Genomic DNA, 16,829 nt, shown 5'->3' on the forward strand with positions numbered 1-16,829 from the left:
GTGCCAAATTTCATTCCTGTTGCTCAGCTGGGAACTGCCCCAGTGTGAGGTGGAGGTCACTGCTCATTTGAGAGAAAACTAATCAGAAAAGGAACTGTTTCTCCTTTTTATGAAGTTTCACTGTCCTGCTTATAAACCAAGGAGAGTTTTGTATGTTTGTAGCCCATTTATTCAGCTCTGTGTGTGCTTTGCTTGGTTGTCACAGAGAACATGGCCTTGCGTACTTCAGTAGAACAGAGGATTTTTCTTCCCAGAGCAGCTGATCTGCTGTTTGTGGTGACTATACAGAAAAATAGAAACCATCAAATAAAATTATGAAGACTCCAACAGGAAAGTAACCATGGAAAGTATAATTAAATTTTTAGTCTGGAGTTTGATAAAGCTGATAAGGTATCAACATCCTACTCCAGTTGGTCACTGTCCTTGAAAACCAGCCTTCCGCATGTGTGCTATGAATGGGGTTGATCTGGCCTTGGCATAGACCATCAGAAGTGGTTTATGTGACTGCAGAAGGTGCTGCCATCACAGCCCCAGTCAAACTGTACAGCCAGCTGTCTGATGCACAAACCGTTGGTATTATATTCATAAGTTAACTGACGCTAATACAAGTCAGCATTGGCTCCATGATCCAGGGTCCAACTCTGACCCAAAATGTGATCAGTTCAATTCAGAAAGTGCAGATTTGAATTGGTGTTTCTGCAGAGTGTGCATCTGTTGTTCAAAGGTCAGACAGATAAGCAGATAGCTTAGATTCAGTTTTAAGCAGAGCCTTAATGTTGTACCATGAGGTAAAGGCCAAGTACAGTAACTTCATAACTTCTTCTTAAGACTGATAAAGAAGTCAGTAGTTGGTTCATAATGGCTCTCATCATAAGCAAGTTCGAAATACTAAGATCATGCATACAATCTGCTGTATTCTCGAACAATAGGAGTACTCAGCTGAAAAATGACATGCAGCTTCAGCTGCTATATTTATGATACCACTTGCAGAAATTGAAGCGGCCCCTCTGTTTGTCTTCAGCAGCTCTTAGAAGTATAGTAGATGGCCCATCAAATGTTTGACTTGAGCTATTTATTCGTTTATTCAAAGCAGGGAGCATGCACGGTCATGGTTTGGGTTTTGCACGACAAGGGGAATTTTATTTGCATGGTCACTATAGCAGGAGCATGTTATTACAATACAGTGGACTTCAGGAAGACAGATAGCTGAAGTAGTTGATAATATACTCGTTTAGGGATGTAAGCATGCTACACGTATTATCCCTGACAGACAGTGATGTTTGGTCGCTATCAGACATTCCAAGCTGCAGTTGCTCACCTCAAAGAGGAAAACGATCTGTATATTTTAACTTCATATGGTCAGTATTTTTTCCATCTTTTCTTGAAGTTGCTCAATCTCATTGACCTTCTGTGGTTGCTGGTAGTTGCTTCCTTTATGGACACCCATTCGCTTTGAGCTCCAGCTTTTAGGTTATAATGAATCTTCAATTCTTTTTATGGCTGCCTAAAAAATGTTTTGTCTTTTGATGTAAAATGGCCAAAATAGAAGAAACAGTTGCATGTATACAAGTAGAACCTGCTAAAAGATTATATATACTTATTTTTCTGTTTCTCTCTATGTGACTGGGTTTAGTGGAGAGCAAGAATAACATGTGTTTGTTATGCAGTATTCAAAATGTCAAGGTCTTTGACAACACTGCCAGATAGCCAGCTGGTGCCTGAATACTTATTATTTCCCACTTCCACAGAAAAGTGCCCGAGGCTCAATAAAAGCAGAGGGTCGTTCTGTGCTGATAAAATAAACTAAAGAACCAGATGCTAGCATGTAATTAGAACCATCAGAAACCTGTTATTGTGTTTCCATTTACCCTGTTTCTGATACAAAGGAAGAAGCGCTCTTTCAGTGATCTTTGTGCATGGGAAGCTCAGTTAAAGGTTCTGTTAATGTGTAACCTTTTAACAAGTTGGCTTTAAATCGTAAATGCACTGTTGACTGTGTATTTGTATTGGTTTTAAATTGCATGTTGATATACAAGTGCTCATGTACACGCACAAGTGTGTCTGTGGCTGTAACTCTATATTGGACCTGAGGAATCAGTTAACAAGGCTCGGATTTCAAGGCTTTGTTAAGCCAGTGCTGCTGCTGTTTCAAGGAGGGGTTACTGGACTCTGTGTGGACTCCTATTTGCCTCGGTTATTGTTGAGCTATTATGAGACTCACTGTGCCGTTTCCATTAACAGTTTTTCCCAAAGCTATGAATCATTATTCTGTCACGTACACAAATTCTGCATTGCTGAGAGTAAAACATCACTGTGCTCCACTGTGTTTTAAGGCCTTGTTGTGACTTCGAGTCTGATTTCACATTAATAATGCATAAAAAGAGACACAGATAAATTCAATGAAAGAAAGAGAATTAGATTACTCGCTTATTTATTTAATCTAGTCTCAATGTGATTTGTTTTTACTGTATAATGCAGTTATTTATAGCCAGTCCCTCCTGTGTGTCCAGCACCTCACTCATGTGTGTGAACAATATAATAATTGGAATCAAGTTACTTCTTGTCACCATAAAAAAATAAAAAAATAAAAGATTCTCAACAAATGTTCACAACATTGCGTCACAACATATGTTATCTAAACTTAGTAGTAATAAATCATTTTTTTACATTTTGCATGGTTGCAATAATTTGACTTTATTTAAAAAAAAAAAAATTGGTTCTATCAGCCTAAAATCCTCTTAACTGCCTAGCCTTTGCTTTCCTCTATGCTATGTTAGCTACCTCTAACAACTGGTAAATTGCTGCTAATGCATGTTTATATTAAATACAGAACAACATAGAAATAAAATGAATAGAATAACATTTTCATTCAGACCAATATCTATTATGAATGGTGAAACAGCTCACCATGCTTGAAATCTGCTTGTACACTTGGCTACACCCTTACACCCCCCCCCCCCCCCCCCCCCCCCCCCCCCCACCGGCAAGTCTTCCATCCCTCCATCTGTCCAGAGTACAGATACAATGTTGCCACAGCACCTGAAGCCTTCATTAGTTGAACTTTGTGTTTCAGCCTTAGCAACAAAGGCTTTCTGGATACTTGCGTCTTTGAAAGGCAACTGAAAGTTTAGAAATGGAATCACAGCCTTCATTCAATTTTAGATCTCTTCATGTGTTGTTATGCTGTCTTTAAAAGATCTATCAGTTCTTAAGTCGCAGCTGCTCATTCTGTCCTGACTGGATTAAGAGAGTGGAGGCCAGAGTGACTGTGAACTAATCTATTACTCAGGGTTTGATTAGAGCGCCTGCCAGAGCACAGCAGAGTGCAGAGCTCCTTTGAGCGCAGCGACACGGTGGTGCTGATTTGCTGACACACACGCAGCAGCGGCACTGACAGACTTGATGCAGAGTGGATCAGTGTAGCGTCACCGCTCCAAGTGAGGGACACTGAGAGAGTGGGGGGAGGAAACAGGGTATCATGGTGCTGCATCATTTTGTAATGCGGGGTGTGTTGCTCTGTCAGCAGCCCTTCTTTTTCACCTCCTGGGTTTCCTGTTGCCAGGAGTGAGCCCTGTGGAGCAGCAATGATGCTAGGCTAGGGTTTTCAAGACGAACCCCCACCGGAGGACTGGCTGTCTGTACAGAACTGCAGCGTTCATGGTGAGTGAGCAGCTGCACTGTGAGCGTGATGACCCACTGTCTCTCGCCTTGTCTGGCAGAATCAGAGGACACTGGTAGTCAGAGGTTGAAAGAGAAGCAGCACAGGAAAAGGACGTCTCAGGTATCCCTTAATAGCCTCTTTCAGGCTATTCCATAATAGCCGTAGCTTTGTGCTTTGTGTTGGGGAGCAGGGTGATGATTGCTGGAATGTCTCTAAAAAGATAATGTCTGGTTTTTGGATGTGTTGATGGTTGGTTGGCCAGCTAGGGGATAGAGCATCTCCACTGCATGGAACCTGACCTGTAGCCCTTTACCAAGTATTACCAAAGTATGTGTAGCAGTGTGGAAGTAGCATTGTCTTTTTTTTTTTTTTATTGTAGGGACATCCAAGGGATTTCCTCCTGCTGTCACCACTGATGCAGTTAAAAAGAAACAGCTCATCTGAAACGTCTCATTGGAGTGTTTGATGCCAGTATTCAGTTCTATGTTTTTGTCTAGATATTGTTCACTTTCTGCCAGATCATTACAGACTCCTCCTCAGCTCCCCTGTGAGAACTATTATTCAACTGTTAATGTGTCAGCTGTCCTGTGCCAAAGACACTGCATGCAGTTGGAATCCTTGTTTGAAAGCAATTCAGAAACATTTAATTACCCCAACATGAGTAAGGTCAGGTGTCATAGATGATATAAATGAGCAAATGGGATAATGACATGATGGGATTGGTTGGCATTAAAAACAAAGTGACATTGTGGTTCTTGATTGTTCCTGACTTAACCTTAAATTTTTTTCACCACCACAAACCTTTTAATCTGTTGGTTAATAAAAACTCAATCTGGTACTCAGGCAGAATCATCCTATTGACAAACTTCTACTGACAGAAGATGAAAAAGGATTAAGAAAAAAGAGCGAGACGTTTGTTTTAGTTTGGGTGCGTAACAAAAACAAACTTGACCTAACTTAACAGGCAGAATTTCATGTTTCTTGTGTGTCTACTATTTACATCATGGTGTTCTCATATACCAGACATTGGTCACACCAGCTGACCAAAGTAATAATCAGAGTCCATAGCAAACTTGGTCAAAAAGTACCTTTTAAGTGTTAAGTACAGAACGTACAGTCTAAGGAGCTTGGAAAGAAAAGCATCTGGACTTCCTTTAAGTTTCCTTGAAGACGTTTCGCCTATCATTTGAGAAGCTTCATCAGTTCTATGAGTAATTGGTGGAGAGTCCCAGATTGTAAGCCCTATGGGGGTGTCCCCAAGACCAAACAGCCACTTCATAAATGCATGGCACAACATAGAAGAGCCACCTCCACGGGACAAGACTCGGCTGTCCATCTGCATCTAAATGACAAAGGTCACTCTTTCGAGGATACCAATGTTCACTTTTTTGGACACAGAAGACAGATGGTTTAAAAGAGGAGTGAAAGAAGCCATCTATGTCCACTGTGAACGACCATCTTTGAACAGAGGTGGTGGTTTACGACACCAACTGTCTGCCATTTATAATCCAGTTTTGAGATCCCTTCCCGGAGGCCTTAACACCCACTCAGATCCTGGACCATTTGACCATTTGAAATCACATAATAGGGTTGGGCTAAGTTTCACAATGAGTTCACATGAAACATTGGTGGATTGTGACCTACACTGTTTTTCACACCTTGGCTTGTGTGATTATGGTGGGGGTTAAAATCTGGTACTCTCCGCCAGTTGCTCTTAGAACTGAAGAAGCTTCTCGGATGAGGGGTGAAACGTCTTCCAGGAAACTTACAGAAGTCCAGACTCCTTTATTTCCAAGCTCCTTAGACTATGATGACCTGGATGAGTGAGAACCTTCACAGACATACACTATTGGAGAGACAACCCCAATAGCTGTTAAATCCTCTGTGAAAAGGCAACATTAGGGAGGAATTATACCAGGAAGAGACCTTCAACAGAATTTACTACCTTTCTGATTAGATAACCTGTAAATTGACACACACCCTTAACAAATGATAGAGAATCAATGAGTATTTTACTCTGTTGTATGCTTGTTGATGCCTTAAACAGCATCTGGTGAAAGGCTGAGTTGGAACCCTTTGGCGACAAGGATAAGACTGCTGTCACCTCTCAGCTCCCAGCTTGCATTATTAGAAAACCCTATGGTGTTTTTCTGAGGATTTGATGCAGAGGCTATGCTCTTTGGCACTGTAGGAGGACAGTTTTAAAACCAGGAGTGAAAGTAACCTCTTCTCAAGCAGAATTTCATTTGACTTTGAACACATATTACTGACTGACCAAGTGCGAATCATTAAAGAAAATATCCTGAGGTCATAATCACAGAGCAGCTTCCTCACGTCTATAGCTTTAAATCGGAAAGACAGTGCCAGCCAGGCACCCAGAGAGCTTCTTACATCACTACCAGGAAATTGGAGAACTTTACTGAAAGCCATAGTGACAAAGCAGGTTGCCTTGGCTGTAGGTTATCATGGGATCCAATTGCTATTGCAGCTAACGTGTATAACAGATGAGAGATTGCCTTTATTCCCAGTGCTGAGTCTCTAAGAAATATAGCACATCTTACACGTGTTATTTACAGCTTTGTTCCTGCACAAGGATGACCCATGAATTGGATTTTACTATATCTTTCCATATGAAACCGTATGAAACATCAGGAGGCGTGGCACAGTCTGATAAAGCAAAGGGAAACTGGGGAAGAGATCTTTGATCACCTTTGCATATCAGCAGTTTGAAATCAAGCTGTTTGCATCAAGCTTTCATTATCCAAAACAAGGGCAATAAACATCAGGGTGTAGTTTGTTTTTTCGTTTTTGTAAAGCAGAAGCTTTTTGTGTTGCAAAACAAGAAAACAAGTGTGTTGCATTTATAATAGTGGACAGAACCACAGGAGGAAGAGTTGGTAAAATAATGTGTTTCATCCTTTTTGCTCATGCTTCGTCAGCTTAAGTGTTGATTAACTTGTAGCACTACCTGTGAGGTAACAGAGGAATGTGGAGTAGTGTGCCACAAAAAGTTGATTGTAATTATCTCAACATCGCTTGGATGAGTGAAATATTTCTCCCAGATGAACAGAATAAACTTTCTTGGATTTCCTTATCTGGATGATTAAGCATGCATCAAGACTTGGAATAGTTGGGTTACCGTTTTACGGGATTTTGTTTCATTGTCACAATGGCACAATATCTCTTCGGCCTCACCTCCCAGATGATCACTTCAGTTCACTTCAACTTTAAGTTCAAATAAATTTTATTTATATAGTGCCAATGCACAAAAGTCACCCCAAGGTACTTTTTATTGTAAGGTAAGGAATAATTTTACAGTAAGTTTACAATAATAGGGAGAAAATCCCAACATTCACATCATTTCCTTTTGAGAAAGCACTTGGTGACAGCAGGACAGGATATTTTTCTACCTCGGACACTTTAATACTGCATCAACTATTACACCTTCTCATCAGCACCTCAGCACTGCCACTCACACATCCTCCCTTCTTTAGTTTCACGTTGGTGCGTGTACCTGCACTGCTGCTGAACAGATGCCAGGTTGAACAGATGCCTACTCCTCATCAAAAATCTGCTCTTCCTCCCCCTCTCTGCAGTATCCATTGATTTTCAGGCAGCAGATCTCTGACTAACCTTTTTCTTTGACCTGCAGCTGCTTGAGTACACATCATGTTTAATAAGCCATGCAGCAGCACATGACTGTTACTACTTTATTAAGCAATTAAACCACTATGGTTGACCAGAAAAACCTGGTTAACAATTCACAAGAGAAATTTTACTATTCTAAGTTCAGTGAACAACCTCAGGATTTCATTGGAAGCACGTTTGGGAAGACTCCTAGGAGAAATATCTGAATGACAGCTAAATACTTTAAATAGCTGCTGGAATCAAAGGTGGGTGGATTAATATGACTGAATATAAATCTGTGAGTCAAGAAACCAAAACAATGAGCCAGAAGATTGAAGCTGACTTAGCCAGTCCGGGAGATCAGTGATCTTCAGTATGGTGCAGTTAAAGAACAGTCAAGCACAGAGTAAGTGAAAGACAGACAAATGCAAAGCAGATGAAAGAGGATATGGACAGCAACTACAGGCAAAGCAGAGGGAAGTACACACAAATGGCACTGCTGGATAACCTTCTGTGTAGTACTCTCCTCTCTGACTTTCCTCAGTCACTTACAGTAGCAGAATTTTCCTCTTTCACACTACAAGCTTAGCTCATCTTCTTATCTTCCTCCATCATGTGCATGTTTCTGTTTCAGTCACCTTCACATGATACCTAAAACTCTAAAACTAGTGTTGTTTTATTGGTTTGTTATTTCTCTCCCATTTTATTTGCACATAAGTATCTTTCCTCATGTGTTTGTTACCAATTTTCTTCCTTAACAGTACTTCTTTCTTTGTGACTGGGGAAAAACACAATTTCTGTGACTGCTTTTTTTGTGTACTTTACTACTTTCGTCTGCACTCCATCCAGCACTGGCTCCTGATCCAATATCAGATCATTCACTCACCTGAATCTTAAAAGAAGAGCATATCTGATCTGTTTTAGCTTTATTCCACTTGGTAACTGACTAGTTTACACGTGACCTTTATGTTAAGCTAGCTTTTTTTCTAGATATAGTATAGTCTTACAGTGTTTTTTGTTTTTTTTTAAGTCCTGTTAGTCACAGGTACCCTACACTGTCACAGGTAGTTACTTCAATCATGTGCCTCAAAACTGAGAAACATATAACACAGGAAGTGCACATTAATTTCACCCTTTTCTCTTAAAGGTTTTTGTAAATATTAGGTGAACATCACATTTAGTATTACATAGTGAATTTTTAGTACACTGCTCACTTTTCTTGTTAGTGCACTGCAATGGTTCTGTTATGGTTGCCTTATTTGTACTGTCACTTGTAAACGGTTGCATTACCGCAGTTCTGTCACAATTTATACTAAGACTGGGGGGTGCTGGTAGCTGCAGCATTATCCTCCTAAACAACAGGTGTCACCATTCAGACAAAGCGACTGACTCAGTGATGGTGTAGGAGTAGAAGTAGTTTGTTTTGTTGTTTTCAAAGTTTTCTTCAGAAAGTCTCAGCTTTACAGTCTGTTGCGGCATCTCCCATATCATTAAAAAGGGGTGGGGGGACCTCCCAGAAAACAGAAAGGTGTGAGACTGCCTGACACCAAAGCCCGCTTGCATCAGGGGATGTGACATTTTAGGCGTGTGGTGCAGAGTATGACAAGTATACTGGTGCCCCACCCCCCACCTCAAGGAAAAATTTGGTCCAATGTAATTACCTTTATTTACTCACCCCACCCTCAACACCAATTGAGAGCAGGTGCAACAGACACAAACACAAAGAAATTAATGACACTGGCTGCATTACAAAAGTCATGAATGCACTTGTGCACACACAGTCCTATTGAGGGACTAGATTTTCCGACTGGGCTTGTGTGTGTGTGTGTGTGTGTGTGTGTGTGTGTGTGTGTGTGTGTGTGTGTCCCATTGGTGGTATAGTGTTGTTGATTGCTTGCAGATCTCAGCCTGCATTATTAACCAACACTGCACATTGGAGGCCATTTTGGTCACACTTGGGGTGTTTCTGCACTCATATTGCACTCACCCCATTTATAGCTTCCTAATTGATTAGCAGCACACCATAAGATCTATTAAAGGCCTTCTCTGAATGCCAACACACACACACACACACACACACACACACACACACCCTGTGAGTCAGCTGATGGTTGGTCTTGTGTGTAGTGTGGTCTTAGCTGTAATGACTGCCTGTCACATGGTGCTCTCTTCCTAAAAGTCCTGCATCACATTGCCAGGAGTGAAGCAGAAGCAACAGACTCATTAGACAGCAGCTGGTAAATGTTCAGAGGCCATGTCAAGTTTTCAAGATATTTCACACTGTTTTTGTTACTTCATACAAATACAGAATAGAAGTCATCTCTTCTTTTATCAACTTTTTTCCCTCCATTATTAATCGCTCTGCATCAAGCTACAGCATGGACTGACGCCTCCTGTAACCTTTGTTAGTGCTCTACCTTGTTCTGTTCTTCACTTCAGTTTAGATGCTGCAGATCTTAATGTGTGAAACTAAATATAGACCAAATGAAACTGACCTCAAAAGCAAGTTGGTTACCCTGTGACACAGTTACACTGTTACTTTCATGTTTCTATGTCTAAATTTTCTGTTTTTTGTTGTTGTCAGGAATATGAAACAAAGAGTGGCAGAGCTGGATCTGGCAACCCAACATCTCCCAGGCAGAGTGTGAGGAAAAACCTGGATTTTGAGCCTCTCTCCACCACTGCGCTGATACTAGAAGACAGACCTGCGTATGTAAACACAAACGGCACAGTCACATTTTTCTTTCCCTCTCACTGTCAGCTGAGTTTGCTTATCAGACATAAAAGCCAATCTCCTTCCTCTCATTTCTTATCAGTTCTCTTTCCCCTGCCAGGCCGTTAGGCTCTGTTCAGCATTGTTTCAGTTCTCACTGTTTCCCCGCTTGTATCGCAGATGGTAAACGAGACGTGCTGCTGAAAGTTTAATGGCCCTCGCTGAGCTTGGTTTCATTACCCTCCCTTTTGTAATTTTTTTTTAAATTTTTTTTAGCATGTTGTAATGTTTTTGCATTCAGGCAGACAGACATATGCTGGGCGACATCTTTGAGTACTGCTGCTTAGCCGTGAGCTAACTGTATGAAAGCATATTTAGACACATTTCCTCTGTGAACACCAGGAAGTTTATTTTGACACCATGAATGGCAGAACTGCATTCAGCTGCTGCTCCCTTTGTGGCATGCAGCCTCTCATGTGTCTGCACACAAGCTCTGAACCTGCAAGAAAAGTGCACATGATGTATTTTATAACAAATGTGACTAACCATAGCATATATATTTTAACATTTATTTTGCTGTTAACAAAGATTATTTATTTTAACATTGTTACTAATGTTGTTTTTCACATTGCAATTTAATAATTGAATACGTTTAAATTTAATGCCGTTTGTATTTATGTTTAATGTCACAGTTGATAAGAGTATAACAAATATATTCTGATGACTTTGGCACATATGTATATAGCATTTTATACACTGTTGAAAAAAATTAAAGGAACACTTTTAAATCGGACTATAGGATCATATCACTATAGCAGAGCTGCTTAATCAGTTTCAGCTGTGCTGGTCGTCTTTCCCTGAGCCTGGTTCTGCTGGGGGTTTCTTCCTGTTAAAAGGGAGTCTTTCTTTCCCACTATCGCCAAGTTGGGGGCTTTTCTGTATGATTGTATCCTCTATCATACAATATAAAGCACGTTGAGGTGACTGTTGTTGTGATTTCGTGCTATATGAATAACAGTGAATTGAATTGTGTTGTTGTTCGTGTAATGAACAGGTGCACTACAGGGGCAACAATACTAGTTTTACATTTGACTAAGGTCAATGTCCTTACTTCTGGCCTGAGGCGAGAAACGGACCCTGGAAAGGTTTTACAGGTAGTCCAACTCCTCTGACGTGGCACATTAATACGTGTCATTGGTACAAAGTTTGTGTGTCTCTTAGCTGCTCCTTTGTCCATAGTGTGCCTAAAAATAGTAGTACAACATGACGTCCAGCAGACCACTGGTGTGACCCAAACAGAAACAGACTGATGAGAAAGGCCTTTTTGTGGCAGGGCTGGCACTGGCACTGGCACCATGTGCTGATCAGTGCAAACATGAAAGGATCCACAGAAGCTGTGGAGAACATGATGCTCCCAGAAGCATCGTTCAGCTGGACCAGTTTGGTGGTGGGTCAGTGATTGCCTGGGGAGGCAAGATCAATGCAGTCACCTACTTACATGCTCTGAAACATCTGCTTGAACTTCATGAAAGCTGTCCAAATAATGAAAGTTGTATTATACAGTGTTAACCATATACACAAAGTTTTTATCCTTTTTTGTTTTCGCCATGCAGAAGACTCAAAGCGAGATTGTTTTCCTTTTCACTATCTGCACTGTAATGATTGTAAATGTACCTTTAGTTCATTGTTTTATTTCTTTTCTCAAGGTCCGTTGTAGTACGTGCTATGGAGTGTTTGCTTTATCAGTTTGAATATAAATGTTTATGTACCTCCTTTCTTTCACTGAGTCTCTTTTCGAGTCATTATTCCAAGAATAAACTTTATATGTCAGCCCCTGGCAACAAAGTCCAAGATTGCTCAGCATGAGTAATGCAAGAGCACATAGTTGCTAACCCTGTGTGTGCGTGTGCGTGTGTTTGCATGTGCAGTAACCTGCCTGCCAAGCCAGCTGAGGAGGCACAGAAACACAGGCAGCAGTATGAAGAGATGGTGGCCCAGGTTAAGAAGAGGGGTGAGTTCATTGGAGTGAACTGAGGCTGCAGTTTCAGCATCAGTGTTGCTTTTTTTTCCTCCACTCATGCTACAGCCTGGCACACTACAGAATAGTTCAGACTCTATTTCTGTCCGCTCCTCTCTTTCCTGTGTAATTTTATGTTTAATGACTTCTGCAGAGTTAAAAGAAGCTCAGAGGAGGAAGAAGCAACTGGAGGATCGATGCAAGCTTGAAGAGAGCATTGGCACAGCAGCTCAGACCTGGAACCAAGAGATCCTGCCTAATTGGAGTACAGTGTGAGTACAAAAAGACTCTGGTTTGAATTATAACGTATTTAACAATAACGAAGCTCATTGCTTTGCTTCGGTATATTCAGTTATGCAGTTAGCTTCGATCCCAACAACTAGAGATAGAGTCACTCATACAACAAAATGCCGTATCAGTGTTTAGCTGGCTATGAAGTCTAAGCCTGATGTTGGTCCTCACTGCATGTTACACTGGGGGAATTACATGGAGCATTACTGCTGTTTTATTCTCAGTTCAATGCAGGACTTGCCCTGGCCATAAAATGTGCAACATGCTCAATGTGCAGTATTTCTTCGTCAACATGTACAGTATTCAGGGTTTGTACAGGTGCTTGTAAATGCTTGAATTTGACCCTGAAAAAGATGTATGAACCCTGACTATAGGAGTTGGAAGAACATGCAATAGTGTTGTTGACTTTGGACTTTAATTTTTAATAAAAAACAGAGAAATACAAGTCAGAGAAAATAATGACCAACAAATTCAACTCACTATTCCTTTATTACCACATAGACAGTTTTGCTTCTCTGCCTGCTTAAAAATTTACTGAATCTAAAATATTTGATCCTTCTTGGGTTTTAATGTCAGCATCATATTAGGAGCATATAGTACACTGCTGCTCTTGACCAGCACTGCAGGGAGGAAATGCAGTATGCAGACATAAGAATATAACAAGACATAACTTGTTGTGGTGGTTAAGCTGGCAAAACACGTTCATACCAGTGTGGTCATCTCAGGTAATCTTCATAGAAGTACCAGGCTCCTGCTGCAGGTGTACTCCTTGGATTAATATGTGACTAATTCACTTCACACTACCAAGCATCGCTACAGTACTGCTGCCAGATCGTTCCTTTAGTCTAATGTATCTTTATTACTACAACAATACAAACAGAAGACAGTATAGATGGTGTTAGACTGAAGGAAAGTGTTTTTCTTGCTTTCTGTCGAATCAGAGGTTTTCCAATTAGGTTATTGTTAACCTATGGCCTGTTATATAAAACATTTTTATCATAGACTCTGATGTGCTTAACATTTTTTTTCCCTCTAATCCCCCACTGCTACAGGTGTACATCTCGACGAGTGAGGGACCTCTGGTGGCAGGGCATCCCCCCCAGTGTCAGAGGGAAAGTGTGGAGCTTGGCTGTGGGCAACGAGCTCAACATAACACACGGTACATGGGAATGAATGTGTGTATGTTTTCTCAAGTTAAAAGGTCTGTTAGCAGGCCAAACCTTAACCTAAAAACTGCCAGCTGGGTTAACTTAACCTAGCCCTGAATTATGTCTGCAACTTAAAATGTAACAGTTTCTTTAATGCGAGCGTTTTGATCCTCAAAAGTTGGTGTTCTTCTCATTGAATGATTGCAAAAACACACATCCCCCAAAAATAAGTAATAAAGGCACACAATTGGGTGTACCAATTTGTCTCAGTGTTTGTAGTTGAATATATTGCAGTGAGATGGATGGAAGAGGAAGGAAGAGCGTGCCCATTAAGGAGCACGGTCCAATAATTCCCCCAGTACACGAGAGAATGGGCAGCATTTCAATGAGTTCGCTCATCCTGCACAGACGTCACACACACACTACACTCATCTTCCTCTTGAGAATGGAGTACAAACTGAAATTGCCATTCCTTAGACTGTGTGTTTGTGTGCATGCATGCTCCAATGTGTGTGCGTGCTCCTCCGCACCCTCAGGGCTGCTTGCAGATAAGCACTCTCTCTGACTGCTGAGCTGGCCTGCTCCACTTTGTGCTATTCATCGTTTTAACTGGAGCCACACTATCCTACACACCAAAACACAGTCACACGCACACTCGTAGAGTTTTCAGTCCCTTTAAAGTGGTGCGTCAGTTCATGAGCAGCTCAGTGACAGCACTCCCTCACTTTCACAGAAGCATTTTTATTATTGGTGCTAATGCTACTACTATGTCTTTGCTATATTACTCACCTGCAAGCCAGTCAGAGTATTCATCTGTCTTTAATGATTAGAGAAATTGTTCACTTGTCGTTGTCATAACATGCCATTATGTACAGCAGCTTTAAATAAATTTCAGCTGTTTTAAAACTCTGAGTTAACTTCATTAATCGGTTCCTCCAATCCATCAACGTCTCTATTAGACCAACCACCTGACAGGCTGCTTAAAGTCCTAGCATCAATTAATGCTTCAATCTGTCTTTGACGAGCTGCATACCACAGGCTAACTCATCATCAGCTAACTGAAATTCTTCAAATAAATTATTTGAAGAATGGTTTTCATTTCACATATTTTTTACATATTAACCTCTTCATCCTACAAGCAGCTTGTTGTAGTTCAGATTTAACTCGAGCACTAGTGTAAATCTCCAGGTCTCCTCTCTGAACGCTCAATATTAAATCCAGCATCTGAGCACCAGAGGGCAGCAGCAGTTCAAAGGAAAGGCTGTAACAGGCTGCACAGCAGTGCAGTCGCAGTCTTCTGTAATTGGGGGACATGTTTCCTTCAGTCACCTTCACTGTTTGCTGATGCAGAGCACCATAAAGCTGAGTGCTTTCTGTCCATTTATCATGTTCACATTTCACCGTCTTCAAACCTGTGCGTCCCTCCAATCTCTCACATTGACTTCACTGTGCTGCTGTTTGTGTGTCTGTGCAGAGTTGTATAGCATCTGCCTGTCCCGGGCCAAGGAGAAGTGGAAGAGCACAGCGGCGCTCTTCACAGAGACTGAAAGTGAAGGTGGAGTTTCAAAAGAAACTGCTTTCATTTTATAATAACTTCATACTCATATTTTTCAAGTTTGTTTTTTAATGTGCTGAAATGTCTTCCAGATGTTGGTTCCTCAGACAGAGAGTCAAGTCTGGAGCTCATCAAGCTGGACATCTCAAGAACTTTCCCTCAACTGTGCATCTTCCAGAAGGTCAGTGAGAGAGAATAAGAATAAGGTTTCAGCAGGATGCGGGTAATAGGATGCACCAAAGCAAAACATGACTAAACTGAGCAAGACACGAAAGGAACGTCTTGCTTATTTCTGTAAAAAAAAAAAAAAAAAAAAAGAAAAAAAAAAAAAATTGTATCATTGAAACAGGTTTTGAAATCTTGTAAATGTAAAATTTCAGTAAAAAGGTGTGTGTACATTGTGCGTTTTTGGACTCATTATTCCATTGTTTTGTTTTTCTTTGTACATCATCAGGGTGGGCCCTATCACGACGTGCTGCACAGCATTCTGGGAGCATACACTTGTTACAGGCCTGATGTTGGCTATGTAAGTCACACATGCTTAACCAATATTACATCATGTTGTGGTACTCACACCTGTGACTGGTGCATGTTACAGTTACAGCTTCATGTTTAGGACAAAAGCACAAAGTGCCACATGAATATCTCAAGTATAGAAAATATTGTTTAGTCATGAGATTCTTACATCTACTGGCGCTGAAATTTAGCTTGATTTTTAGATTAAAGACCATAAAGAGCTTATTCATCTATATGCTCTTATTTAACAAATGAACAAATAAAACAATTTATGTTTAATACATTTGTTCAGGTAGTAGATAAAACGGGTCATTTTTACACCACAAATATAAGTCTTGTTCCCTTGGAGTCGCTCCACGACTTTGTCTTCTTGAAACTAAAGTGACTGTTCTTGGAAATTTTAAGTGAACTTTGAGATATTGCACCTTGCAGCTCATTGTGTATTATGAAGGTTAAACAGACTTTGATCTCCCACACAACACCTACAGTAGCCTAATATTAGCTTAAAATAAGACGATTTGATTTGCACCAAGTGGGAGGTTGCTGCCACATGCGAGGAGCTGAGTGGGTACTGAATATGAAGTAGGCAACATTTTCTATGCCGGTGTGTGTGATACAGTTCGATACCTGGGCTCAATGTAAGTGCAGCAAAAAGGGGAAAGCACGGTAATTTACCTCAAAGTCACCAAATGAATAAGAACACAGACAGATGGTATGACTGTCTGTGAGTACAGTTCTCAAATATTTCATTAGTCTGAAAAACAATATTTAGGCCCGATTCCTTCTCATTAAGTAAATAAATGCTTTACCTGCTGTGCCATCTTTATCTTGTTACCCTTGGCACTTAGTATTTCTTTCAAGCACTGATATTTCACTAGGTGTCCTGATAATAAAGTACTTCATACTCATTGGCTTGATTTCATGCATTTTGTCTTTTTCATATCAATTATAAAACAGTTGTGCATAACCTTATTTAGCTCCATCATATTCTCCAGTATTTCTTTCTCAAAAACTGCTAATTGATTGTAAGTAAGGAATATATTGCACATGAATTACAGTTATATAAGCTTTGGTGTGGTAGTAGTACCACATGAATAGTCACTCCCCTCAATAGAATGTATTAATAGATGTGGTCTAACATTATAAAACATGACACGTATTAACATACACAGGCTTTTTTTTAAATGAAATCATTAGATTCATATAGAGGATGGTCCAGTTAGCAATCTGTGTGAGCTTTTCCACCCAACTAAAGCTCTGTATGAGGAAAATGATACATTTTCAGATTTATTACATTATGC

The 16,829-nt window shown here is 40.5% G+C and overlaps 1 protein-coding gene across 1 annotated transcript in view; it reads left to right on the plus strand.

Moving 5' to 3' along the window:
- Nucleotides 1–16,829, plus strand: part of tbc1d14 (TBC1 domain family, member 14) — a 43,836-nt gene that overhangs the window by 18,673 nt on the left and 8,334 nt on the right. The window contains 7 exon segments of the mRNA XM_063470274.1: nucleotides 9,873–9,997; nucleotides 11,930–12,012; nucleotides 12,173–12,290; nucleotides 13,362–13,468; nucleotides 14,932–15,012; nucleotides 15,105–15,193; nucleotides 15,467–15,538. Of these exon segments, the coding sequence (XP_063326344.1) occupies nucleotides 9,873–9,997; nucleotides 11,930–12,012; nucleotides 12,173–12,290; nucleotides 13,362–13,468; nucleotides 14,932–15,012; nucleotides 15,105–15,193; nucleotides 15,467–15,538 (675 nt within the window).

Source organism: Pelmatolapia mariae, linkage group LG3_W (genome assembly GCF_036321145.2).
Source record: "Pelmatolapia mariae isolate MD_Pm_ZW linkage group LG3_W, Pm_UMD_F_2, whole genome shotgun sequence".
NCBI lineage: Eukaryota > Metazoa > Chordata > Actinopteri > Cichliformes > Cichlidae > Pelmatolapia > Pelmatolapia mariae.